Here is a 13,921-nt window from a genome sequence, read left to right on the forward strand (position 1 = left end):
TTTTTATTTAAATTGAAATGTAACATTACACTTAAATTAAATGAATTAAACATTAATTTTAATTTATTATTAAAATGACTAATATTAAAACTAGAAATTATTTAGGAGAATATTCAGATTGACAGAATTTATTACATTTAAATAATTATATATATTTTTAATTGAATTAAAGGTTTAGTTCATAAAAGTTTATTTATATAGCACATTTCATACACAATGGCCGTGTGAGACACTTTTTTTAAATGAATCAGTTTCATCAAATGGCTTGAAAGATCAAAAACAATTTTTTTAATAACTCTGACTGAATTCAAATAAAAGAAAAAATTCATATATTCCTTGGATGACTTTAAGACGAGTAATTTATGTGCTAATTTTCATTTTTGGGTGAATAACCCTTTAAAATGTATTATTACTTTTAAATGAAATACAAATTTACTTCCACTTATTATTTATGTTAAAGTAAGTAAAAATCAAACAGGATATCCAGATTATAGTACTATATTTATTATAAATGTAAACAAAGTATAAATATATTTAAGTGTATTTTAAAATGTAATTAACATGTATTAATACATTTAAATGTCTACATCTGCTATCAGAACTAAATCAAGTATAAATGATTAAGGAGAGCATTCAGACTGACTAAATCTCAGATGTCTGGTTTTCAGGGAGTTGGAGAAGAGAGCTACCGACAAAAAGCAAGCAGGAAATGTGTCGTCGTCTCCAACAGGAAGTCCAACACCAGCGGCTCCGCCCTCCTCCATTCGCACGGCCTATCTGCCCTACAGCCTGGCCTTCAATGTGCTGCTAGAGTGCCTCAAGATGGTACACACACACACACACACACACACATCGCTCACATCCTCTTCCCCTTACAATGATCCATGACACCATCATATGTTCACGTGTGATGGGACTGGATTTATCTACCATGTTTTCAACACAGTGCCATGTGTATTTGCATTCCTGGAACATACAGCACAATCTGTGTGTGTGTGTGAATATAACTGTGAAAGGTCAAACATCAGCTGTTCGTGTGGTTTGCAGGAGTCGGACTGGAAGGTGCTGAAGCTGGTTCTGGATAAGATGTCCTGCACCATCCAGTACAAGGTCCTGGTCCTGACCTCATCCTGCAACATCGATCACCTGTGTTCCACTCTCTGCTCCATGGTAACACACACACACACACACACACACACACACAATCTCACTGGAATACACTGTATGGAAGCGAGGTCATTCGGGAGAGTGTGTGTGTGTGCAGGTGACCGACCGTCTGATATCGGAGCGACTGAAGAAGACTCCTGATGGTTTCTCCCTCACTGATGTTCAGCTCGCTGTGGTTCCTGTTCTCACCGCCCTCACCTCGTACCACAGCTACCTCGAGCAGCCCCGACAGGTGACACCGACACATGTACCCCCCTGTCCAGATCAGAGCATTGTATCAGCATCAGCGTTTGAGGTTTTGTCAGATTTGATCAAGTTTAGCTAGGGCTGTGTTCTAGACCGTATCGTAGACACACTTCAAAGGCTGTTTGAAATAACAAGAAGCAGAACTGTAATTGCATTGTTAGTATTATTACATGTAAATTGACTATACAATTATCGCATTTAAATGAAATATACATTTATTGAAATGTGTTCATACATTTATGTAAATATTTTAATCAAATAAGTTAAATAACTTAAATGTATAACGTTTGTCGCTCACATTTTTGAGCACAGACTTCAAAGCTACATTTTTATAATTCATGACATAAAAAAACATTTTGTAACATGATTTTGATGTAGCATTTTCATGGTAATGCAATGTTTGAATTTAAACTGGGTTTCAAAGGATGAACTTTGAGATTTTAAGTGTTCAATTGATGTATAATTTCTGATGATTTCTAAAGTGTGAAAGAGAAAAATGCAACAAAGACTGTTATGATGTAGGTTTCTGAGGTGCACTCTTGCCATAAATGAATCTATTACTTTTCCTACATCATTTTTAACAAAACAGATTGGTAAAATATCTATTCAGGTGTCTTAGACCTTTCCAAGGGTATATAATTTGTCTTGATTAGATTAGGATTTAATTGTAATACAGTGAAGTACACGTAGGGGTCCACCGAGGGGCCGGGTGGCAGTTAACAGGTTAAATTAATCATGTTCATTCAAGTGTATTATAAAATTAAAAGTATACAATTACGTACTTGTATACTGCTTTAAATTTAAGAATACATTTATTAATAAATGCATTTAAATTTATAACATTTTAATTAAATATTTACATTTAAAGCATACATTTAAACATTTAAATTTGTTATAATTGAATATTAATTTGTTAAATTTAAAGTTAGTACACACGTATGTAAATTTATATATAAATTGCATTTATTTATTTAAGTAAATATTAATACTCAAATGTGTTTTTAAATTGAAACTAGATCAAAAATGAAAGGTGTATTAATGTTTAATGTAGAACACAGCTGTTTTCTGTTTCCTCAGAGGGAGCTGGTGCAGTGTTTGGAGAAGGGGCTGATCTACCGCTGTGCTAAGCAGTGTGTGGTGGCTCTGACCATGTGCACCGTAGAGATGCCCGACATCATGATCAAACTCCTGCCTGCCCTCATCGTCAAGCTCACGCACATCTCCGCCACCGTGGCCATGGCCTCGCCCATGCTGGAGTTCCTGTCCAGTGAGTGCAAGCCCACCCCCTCTCACACTCTGACCAATCAGAGCCGCCCTACTCACTTCCTGACCAATCAGAGCCGCCCTACTCACTCTGACCAATCAGAGTATAGCACACATTCTACATTCAGGATACAGCCTCAGCCAAACGACACCTGTGGATCATACACAGCTCAAGTGCTGATGCTTTTGTCTCATCTCTCTCTCTCTTAGCATTAGTGCGGCTCCCTCATCTGTATGCTAACTTTGTAGCCGAGCAGTACGTCAGCGTGTTTGCCATATCGCTGCCCTACACCAACCCCTCAAAGTGAGTAAGCTCACACACACACACACACACCTGTGAACTCGCACATACAGACTTGATTAGCTATTTGACTGCTTGATGTTCAGTTATAATGTTACAAGGGATTTCTATTTCGAATAAATGCCGTCCTTTTGAATTTTTGAGTCCATCTGAGAATGCTTCAAAGAGTTGAAGCACAACTGTTTTCAACACTGATAAGAATCAGAAATGTTTCCTTAATCAGCATAATAGATTGATTTCTGGAGGATCGTGTGACACTGAAAACTGGAGAAATTATGCTAAAAATACAGCTTTACATCACATGAATAAATTACATTTTAATGTATATTCAAATAGAGAACAGTTGCTTTAAACTGTAATAATATTTCACAATATTATTGATTTTAGTGTATTTTTAATCAAATAAATGCAGCCTCCATGAGCCTTAATTATCCTAAATGATGTGTTTCCTTGTTATTTTCTGTTTGAAATCAACCTGTTTAAATATTGATAATCAGAAATGTGTCTTGAGCAGCTAAGCGGCATATTAGAGGGATTTCTGAAGGATCATGTGTCACTAATGATGCCGAAAATTCAGTTTTACATCACATGAATAAATTACATTTGAACATATATTCACATAGAAAGCAGTTACTTTAAACAGTAATAATATTAAACTATTTTATTGTGTTATTGAATCAAATAAAATGATCTTCAATGATGTGTTTTCTGGTTTTTCCTTCATTCTCTGTAGGTTTAATCAGTACATAGTGTCTCTCGCCCATCATGTGATCGCCATGTGGTTCATACGCTGCAGACTGGCTTTCAGGAAAGACTTCGTTCAGTACATCACCAAGGTGGATGATGGGATTGATCCGATCGTCAGACATGTGTTTACAGATCGATCTGTTGGTCTTGAGTTGAAGTGTGTTTTGTGTGTGATTAGGGTCTCCGCTCAAATGCTCTCCTGCCGTTCGATGACACTCACGAGCAGAGCAGCTTCAGAGCGCGCAGCACCAGCTTGAACGAGAGGCCCAAGAGGTACACACACACACACACACACACACACACACACGCACTCACGCACGCAGGGCCGGATCACCGTTTGTCTCGTGTCAGGTTTGGCCGTGGGAAGGACTCAACGCATGATTGTCATTCAGGCGCCTCATTGGTTCATTTCTTTGATGGTAGTGTGGTGATCTCTGGCTTTCTGTGTCTGGTTCACATCAGAACATCAGCTGAGTTTTCACTTCCACTCACAGATGCTAGTTTGACTGTGGGACGTCTCGTCTTCCTCTGTGTTTCTCTCTTTCTCTGTGTTTCTGTTTCTCAAAGGCACATCAGAACCATTAACAAACCATGTTTCTTCAACTACGGCATCTTTAGGCCCCAGGGATTGATTTTTATTCAGACTAATAGATTTAGACTCTTTTTTTTATTTTTCGCTATATGAAGGTCACATTAAAACTAGAGATTTTTATTTTTTACATTTTCTAGCAAGACTTAGTTCTGATACTTTTCAAATGCCTTTGATTTTAATAAAAAATGCATGTCTGAAACCTTGATAGTCTAATTAAAAGAGGATATTGGTCATTAGTCGTTATTTTGACATTTATATTAGTGTGGTTTTTTTTTTTTGGTGAAAGCTATTGGTTTTGCAAAATTCAGTATATTCATAAATCTGTTTTAAAACATTTTTTTTTATGTTGCTTTTTTATTAATTTTCTGTAGGTTTTTTTGGTATAAAACAAAACTAACTATCTCATTTCCACCACAGGATTATGATGAGTTATGATTTAAGATGTGATGGTAATGACATTTTTGTGAGGGTTTTGTTCATCCACTGTTAAACATTAGGATTATTTGTAGGCAAATTTAATTAACAAGTTTAAAAAGTGTGTGTTAATGGAGTTAAATTTCTAAAAGGACTAAAAATGCCCATAGTTGAAGAAACACCTTAATACAAACATCTCTAAAACGTGTGCTGATATTTGATGATGAGCTTATACTTAGCTTTTCTTTCTATTCCTTATTATTTCCATCCAATTCTACTTCATTCATTCATTCACTCACCCTTTGTCCTTGCTTTTCTTGATTGGTTGTGAAAAAAGCCATTGTCCCAAAAGCCAGTTTACTTTTAACAGGAATCTTCATAATACTACATAAAATACGGCTTACTAAACCCTTTTAACCAGCACAGCTGATGCAGCACACAAAATTTAATAAGAAGACATATCACTAATACAGTCCATGATCAGTTGTGTCCAGAGTCACACGACCATCTAATCTCACGGTCCTGATACTGATATCAGGTTCATTCTCTGTGGAAACCATCCGTGCTCTTTTGTAAGTCTCGTGTCTTGTCTCGTCATCGACTCTGGAGCTTCGGATGAAAAGCCTGAAAAAGAGAAAAAGTTCCAACCAATGCATTTACATGCACAAGAATATACACACATTTATTAAAAAAATGTAGTCGAACAAATCATTTATTTATACTCTCTCTGTTTTGTTAATACCATTAATGAGCATCATTCAAGATCAGATCAAATTACTGTATGATATTTTGAGAATTATTGCATTTTCAGAATAAGAATTTCAGAATGAATGTGAAATAAAAATAAATTTTAAATAAAACAATCATAAATTGCTAATTAATTTGTTTAACTGTATGCCATGTGAAAATTTAACCAACATCTGCTAATGTTTTTTTATATTATTAAATATAAAGTTAATATTTTAGGTCAGAGTCACATGATTCATACTGGATCAGGCCTTTCATTCTCTGTTCCAGATTCTAGTTTAACTCCATCCGGTCATTCATTTGTGTTGTGTTTGCTGTATTAAATCACACACACATACACACAATCATATCACTGTTTTCCTATTAATATTAATTTCCAATATAATGATCATAGCAGTGTCTGAATGCTTTTTTTCTTCCCTGTACCATGTGTTTGTGCTCTCTCTGAGTTTTTCATTTATTTTCTCCTCTTTCATTCCTTTGGTAGAATGCTGACAGTATATTGCTTACTTTATGCCTTGTTAAGTGTCTGTTGATCTTTTTTGATGCTGTTTCTCCTTCCAGTTTTCTGTTTCCTCCTTTTGTTTTCTTATTGTTTTTTGAGTGTCGTCCCTGTTTTCTGGTTCTCAGTGTGCGCTGCTGACCAAGTTACTTTGTTTTCCTTTCACTTCCTTATTTGACCCCTCCCCCCTCCTCTGATTGGGCCATGCGTGGTGGGCGTGGTTTGGGGGGGTGCCCACACCTGGGATCCGTCACCTGTGATTGGTCGCTGGCCCCTTTCGTGACACTCCACAACCAATCGCACTCCCCCATCCACCCATGCTGACATGGTTAAAATGCCCCAAATTCTCCCCAACCCTCCCTGGTCACGACGTTATGCTGACGCACACCTGACCTCGTTTGCCCTCGGGGCAGTTTGCGGACGACCAAAGTGGCGAAGCAAGGCCCCAGCGCAAACTCTCCCGTTAAAGACCTGAAAGATCTGTCGGCCATGGACGCCTTCCGCTCCCGAAGCATCAGTGTGTCCGAGCATGCGGTGCGCAGGTAGAGCATTTTTGGTCACCTCAAAACTCAACAACCGATTGATATCCCTGCTTTTCCTTTTCTGTATGCAGGGACGGTGGGCGGGGCTTGGGCATTCGTGGGTGGGGCGTTGTCTTGCCGATGCGGGGTGGGCGTGAACATCTGGTTTGGGCTAATTCTGATTGGGAAGGAAAGGGTGCATGCTGGAGGAGGGTTTTGTCATTTTACGGTGATGTCGACTGCATGCGCTGAGCCTCGGAGCATCTGTTTTTATTTCAGCCTAACCCCGTTTGGTATTTGCTTTTATCAAGCTTATTGTGCCGTTTGTGATGGTGTTTTTTTTTTTTTTCATGAGCAAATTAGTACGGAGCCCCTAAAGGGACATGGTGATGGAAAAAAAGAAGACAAGTGTTTTTGCGTTTTCCTGCAGAACTTTTGTGTTCCCCCAAGAAACTTTGCATTCACTTGAGAAACATCGTGTTATATATCAGTCCTTGTGCGTTCTCTCGCAAAAAGTTTTATTTCAGTGCTTTCGTGCCTTCTCGCAAAACTTTTACATTCTCTCACAAAAATCTAGCGTTCCTCAAGAAACTTTGCATTATCTTGCAAAACTTTTACATTCTCTTGTAAAAACTTTTGCTTTATCTCCAGAAAAAAATAATTTATGATGAATAATATGAGATTAGAGGAAAAATTCTATTTCAGAACTTCTGCGCGAATTTTTTTTTTTTTTGCATCCGCTTGTAAAACTTTTAGATTCTCTTGTAAGACATTTGCGTTCACCCAAACATTGCATAATATTTTACTGTTTTCCCCAAAACTTTATATACGTTATATTTCAATACTTTTACATTCTCTAGTAGAAAAACTTTTGCATTCCCTCAATATACTTGGCAAAACTTTTCCATTTTCTCGTAATCACTCAAAACTGTAAATAAATATGCACGATCGTAAAACATTCATGAGGTGGGAGGAAAAATATTTCAATGCTTTTGCAAGCTAACACAAAATTTCTTAGGGGAACACAATACTTTTGCGAGAGAAACATTGCATTTAAACACAAAGCATTCCCTCGTAAATGTTCGCGGTCCCCAGAGAAACTATGCATTATATGTCAATGCTTTTGCATTCTCTTGCAAATCTCTTGTGTACCACCAACAAACTTTGCATTCTCTTTCAGAACTTTTGCGTTCCTCTGAAAAATCTGGCAAATTAGCATTTGCAAACAAAAGCACATCCAAATGCTTTGAAAAATAATATTTTCCCATCCCATTTTTTCCATCTCCATGTCCCTTTAGGGGCTCTGTACTGCACACAGGAAGCATGCGCAATTAAAGGATGTGTTTACACATTCAAATGACTAGCTTCTCTGTCTTTGCTGTTTGTTGAATGAGATAGACGGCAGTAATTCAGCTCCCAAACACTAGGGGGCGCACTCCACTTGCTCATCCTGCTGCCTGTCTGAGCCTGTTTTAACCTTCACTTATTCACACCATTTCCACACACTCTTTACCCATGATCCAGGTACAGTATCCATCCATGTTTTATATCATACTGCATTTTGTATCATGAACAAAAATTTGCACAATAATACGCTGCGAACACGCTGAAAATGTTTCACTGACACCCTCTTCAAATGCTGTTCATCCATGGTTTGCTTTCGACCCAATAAAAAGTGTTTTTTTCAGGGCTTATACTTACCTGATATCATTTCAAACCCATATGAATTTCTTTCTTGTGTAAAACACCATTGTGCTTTTTCCATTCAGCAAAATACATTCTGTTGTTTTCCCCTCACAGCTTTGTTTTCATTTGCATAAATATGTAGTCTAATCTCCATGTGCTCCTGAACTCATTAGCAAACTGCAGTGTGGCACACAACCAGCAGATGACAGCCGAGCATCAGATGAGATCTCCAGTACTATCTGCCCTCAGATGTCAGTGGTTTATTAACCCAGTGCATCTAATTACCATAAAACCTATTAATCAGTTCAGTGCCTCCAAGTTACAGGATGTTAATGAATAAAGCGTCCGCTATTAGCGAGCAAAGGGACTTCACACGGCATATTTGTTTTATGAGCTAGCATGTCTGCTAATTACCCTGCCATCGGTTTACTAATTGCCTGAAGTATTTATGTGCCAAGGGCTTTTGTTTGGGTAAATCCAAGATCGCTCGTTATGATTTAAAAAGCAAGCTAATAATGCTGGACTTGATCTAAATCACAAGCAGTTTGACTCTTCCTGTGTTAAAGGAATATGTACTGCTTCACATTTGGGGTCTGAAATTTCTTCGAAACTCATAAAAAGTGTTTTTTTCTCCTCTAAAGAAAATCTAATATTAATTGCTCAGTTGCAATCCAGTGGTGATTTGTACTCCAGTCACTATTCCACACATTCATGTTCAGCTTAATGCATCAATAGAGAAGAAAGTGCATCGCCAAACCTCATCGTTTATTATTCCACAGACATCAGCCACCGTCTGACTGCAGCTGATAGAGATGATTGAGGGCTTGATGTGCATGTGAAGAGCCGGTGAACAGTGAAACATTTTCTCCGTGTGACAAGGCAGTGAAAAGATGTTTATGATCGAAATTGTGCCTTTTGGAAAAGATCAAGTGGTTTAGATGATATGATAATTTCCATAAAAGGTGGTGTTATGATCAGCTGTACTAGAACCCCAGGATTCAGAGACGTAATGGACATTGTATGTGGCTGGAATAATATAGCATGCTAATTTTGATTGAAATATTTAAAATTGTATGCATTTAACATGCAAACAGAATTTGAGAGGTATCCGAATTGCTGAATGATCAGATGTAAAGACACAAACTGGGACTCCCTGTGTGCGTGTGTGTGTGTGTGTGTGTGTGTGTGTGTGTGTGTGTGTGTGTGTGTGTGTGTGTGTGTGTGCTGGATGACCCTGTTGACAGACGCTGGAGTGATTGGGTGTGGTGTGGTGGTTAAAGCTCAGGTTGTTGGATCGATCCCGGTGTGCCCTTGAGCGAAGCAGCTGAAGGAATGCTCCGGAATTAACTTCTCTCTATCGACAGCATTTGTCCATCGCTACAGAAAATAACTTTGCCCCTTCTTTCAGTGGAAGCGCACAGGTTCATTCACTCTTAGGGTTAAAATGCAAAAATGCACTGCTGGAATTTCCATTAAACATGTTTAATGTACAAAAAGGAAAGATTCTGTTATTAATTTGTATTAAATGCATTGCTTTCCCGTATTACTGTATTAAATTGCATTGCAGTAACAGTGAAAAATTAAATGATTTAATAGTTAAATTAACTTAAAATGTGAATGTCATTTGTAAATGACATATAAGTAGGTGTTATTTCATATTAATTTATATTAGAGAAAATTATACTATTTATATATGTATTAATATAAAGTAAACAAAAAAAGTACATAATTAAAGGTGTATATAGAAGTAAAAAATATGGTTAATAGAAAAATGTAATTATAATTTAAATTTAGGTAAATACAAAGATTACACGTTAATGTTTAGATTTTTTTTTTTTTTTTTTAAATACATTTTGTTTAAATAAATAATTTCCCCCTTTTATTAAATAGTATAGTGGAGTGAGCAGAAAGTCCAGGGAGGGACTGGAACCTAAAGTAATATGTTTTTGTATGAGTGTGTCATCTCTTGTGAGGTGTTATGAAGACAGAATATAGTTGTTATTGTGACAGGTTTGTGTTGGTTTATGAAGCATCCGATGACGAGGGTCACACTGACTTTCTGCAGTAGATGCTTCTGTCTTTTGTCTGTGTTTGTCCTCACGCGCTCGTATCATCCACATTCAGCCCTTGTCCCCCGGTGAGATGAAAAGAAAATGGGCTTTTGTTGATTGCATGCTCATGCGTAGATCAGTTTGTTTTTTTCACAGCTCAGATGTACGTAGAAGTGCAGTGCCAGATGTGTAATTGTCCTCATGATTCAGAGCGCTTGCTAACGTGTTACTAGTCTTATAATGTAAGATAATGCAGATGCGTTTGCTTTGATATTCCTGGAGTGTTCTGGGTAGTTTTAGCACAATTGTACAGAATGTTCTGATTGGTTGCTTGGGTGTTATGATATGGTTGTGATTGTTTTTTTTACTGCAACCAAAAGTATTGGACTCAGTATAACTGAGACCTGGGTCCTGAATCAGCTGTCTGCTTTTTTAATTGTATATAATTATTTGTATTTATTATCATAATATGTATTCACTGTGTATATTATTTTGTCGAAAACAGTAATTTAATGGGAGTCTCCCAAGAAGGTTATTTTTGTATTTTTAAAGTATTGTTTTCATTTGATATTTAATTTTAATTTTACTTTTTTATTTTATTTTATATTTTTAACTTTAAAGATATTAGACCAACTGAGACAATTATTCGTTTTTTTAAAAGTATATATCTTTTATTACATCAACTGGCTTTTGTTCTGACTTTATAATAACCCTTACAGTAAAGACTGAAAAAAAAACATTTGAAATAATATTTTCATAAATTGATAATCTCTATCCATGAAAAAATAAAATAATATGTATAGATATTATTTTATTAGATTTTTTTCATATATATATATATATATATATATATATATATATATATATATATATATATATATATGTATATATATATATATATATATATATATATGTAATTTTATTATTTATTTATTTATTAGTTTTTAATTTTTTCATTTTAAGTTTATTTTTGAAATCATCATGTGTTTTGTGTAGGGCATCTGATATTTATGACAATTTCTTCAATCTTTTATCATCCAGCAGGTAAAATGTTGCATCTTGTTACACAGTAAAGTAAACACACACATGATTTCAAGCACTGTAGCATTCCTTGCGTGTGTGTGTGTGTGTGTGTGTCCGTGTGTGTGTGTCCGTGTGTGTGTGTCCGTGTGTGTGTGTCCGTGTGTGTGTGTGTGTGTGTGTGTGTGTGTGCGCGTGTGTGTGTGTGTGTGTGTGTGTGCGTGCGTGCGTGTGTGTGGTGTTAATGAGAAGTTTCTCAGGTCAGAGAGTGGATGTCACAGTCAGAAGTGCTTTAGCTCAGTGGCGTTGGCAACGGTGTGTGTTCACGTGGGTTGGTGTGTGTGTGTGGTCTTAGTGTATGGAGATGATGTGGGCTCTGCTGATTTCCCCGGGGATGCGGTTGCCGTGGTTACAGAAGGGCAGGATGCTGATGGCTGCCTTAGATTAATGCCATCACCTGGATAATCACACGGCTCTCCACAGATGCGTGTGTGTGTGTGTGGATCGCAAGCTGGCAGATGAACTTTTCTAGGTGTGTGTGTGTGTGTTTGCCATGCTCTCTCTTACTTTCTCTCCTGCTCAAGGTTTGTCAGTCCCAGTTTTGTGTCACTAAAAGAGAACCAAGAAAAGCTTTTACCAAACAAAACAGATTAAGGAATCATTGACTCAGAATTGACTCAAGAGTTAATGAAGTTTACACTCTACAGTCTGTTCCAGTGTTATCTCTATTTTTAGTAATTTAGTAAATTAGCTTTTATTTTTTATATTTTCAGTTTTTCATTAAAAAAAGTTTATGTAAGTAATGATTTTATGTGCTACAGTTGTTTTGGTTAGTGTTTTTAATTTCATATTATTATTATTATTATTATTAAGGTTTAACTGATTTTTTTTGTTTTAGTTGAGTTTTAGTTTTTCTCAGTTCTTCAGTTTTCTACAGTTTTTATCTAATATTTGTATATATACAGTATATTTTTCAGCTTTATAACAGCTAACCCAAACTACTTTTTATAGTCAACAATAATAATCCTGCTCTGTTCCTTCCAAAAAATATGACATATTACTTCTTAAATATTGCACACGAGCCATATGGACTACTTGAAGAAAATGTTAGCTTTTTTTTTTTTAAGCTGATTTTGTGTTTTAATGAAGAAATATTAATATGCTTTAAAATGATTTGAGAGTGACAGTTTTCATTTAAGATTTGGATATTTTTCTTTTTCTCTAATATTTCTGTTTAGATTTACATTTTAAAAATCAGTTTTAGTTTTATTACTTCAGCTAATTGTAGTACCTCCATTTATATTATATTTCAGTTGCAGTTTTATCTAATATTTAAATGTCATTTTTACTTCAGCTTTATTTCCATTAAAACCAAAAACTACTTTTAATAGTTTTAGATAACAAAAACACTAGAGAGCGAGTTTTTTGGGGTAACTATTCCTTTAAGCAAAGATGAACTTGCACAGTATCTCTGATTTGATTCATAAAGGAGTAAGCATCTGTTTTAAGTGTGTGTGTGTGTGTGTGTGTGTGTGTGTGTTTAAAAGGGCCACTCCCGCTTCAATCAGCATCTGAATCTGATTTATTACATCTTCACAAACACACTCACACACTCTCATCTCTAGCTGCACACTGTGTCCTAACCAGCCGTGACGACTGATAAATATCACTAACCGTCACAATCAGAATCAGATGACTCCGAATCAAATGAATCAGAATCAGATGACTCTGAATCAAATGAATCTGAATCGGATGACTCTGAATCAAATGAATCTGAATCAGATGACTCTGAATCAAATGAATCTGAATCTGAATCAGCCAGTGGTTCAAAGTTGTGGTTAGGACATGGTGTCAGAGACTAGCTGAGGTCTCAGAGCACTCTTTGACCTGGTGACCTCTCCTGTACCTGTGTGTGACCCCTGACCCCGTCCTGTGCAGGATGCAGACGTCCAGCACCACCTGCAGCCTGGGCTCGGCTGACGAGAACGCAGTGATGCAGGCGGACGACGCGCTGAAGACGGTCCATCTGGAGCTGACGGAGACCTGTCTGGACATGATGGCTCGATACGTCTTCTCCAACTTCTCTGCGCTGCCCAAGAGGTGCTCACCACAAACCACACGCCACAGCTCTGCTACACTCACAGCCCTCAGTCAGTCACATTAGTAGCGTGTTTGTTCAGATCCTATTAATCGCTATCAAATCTGCAGAATTTGCAATTCAATATTTGATTAGAAAAGACAGTAACTGAAGATAAAATAAAAAAATGTACTACATCATGTCATGTAAAATAGTAGTAATTGCACTTAATAATAATACATGAAATTGATAATTGTAAATTAATAGGTTAAACGGAAGCAATTAGTAATAAGTATTTGTATTTTTCCAAAAAAACTAAACCATAATAATATTTACAGTATTGTTATAGTAGCATTGTTTATGATTGATGTTAATTTAAAATAAAATAATAAACATTTATAATAATAATTGCCTACTTTAAACTGAAACTGTGAGTCATGTTTTATTTTTATTTATTTTTTAATGTGCAATTACAAAACAAAAAAGATTAATTGCCCTGCTTTAAAAAATGAAACCATAAATAATTGTGTACTTTTGTATCATGTTTTAAAAATAAACATTTATAATTTATGAAAACTAGTACGATA

The 13,921-nt window shown here is 36.2% G+C and overlaps 1 protein-coding gene across 1 annotated transcript in view; it reads left to right on the plus strand.

The window, feature by feature from the left end:
- The window catches only part of tsc2 (TSC complex subunit 2), a 38,824-nt gene that overhangs the window by 7,467 nt on the left and 17,436 nt on the right, over positions 1-13,921 (plus strand). The window contains 9 exon segments of the mRNA XM_052546044.1: positions 669-825; positions 1,048-1,170; positions 1,265-1,399; positions 2,491-2,680; positions 2,887-2,980; positions 3,711-3,813; positions 3,903-3,997; positions 6,393-6,521; positions 13,196-13,357. Coding sequence (XP_052402004.1) covers positions 669-825; positions 1,048-1,170; positions 1,265-1,399; positions 2,491-2,680; positions 2,887-2,980; positions 3,711-3,813; positions 3,903-3,997; positions 6,393-6,521; positions 13,196-13,357 — 1,188 coding nt within the window.

This window comes from Carassius gibelio, chromosome B1 (genome assembly GCF_023724105.1).
Source record: "Carassius gibelio isolate Cgi1373 ecotype wild population from Czech Republic chromosome B1, carGib1.2-hapl.c, whole genome shotgun sequence".
Taxonomy (NCBI): Eukaryota; Metazoa; Chordata; class Actinopteri; order Cypriniformes; family Cyprinidae; genus Carassius; species Carassius gibelio.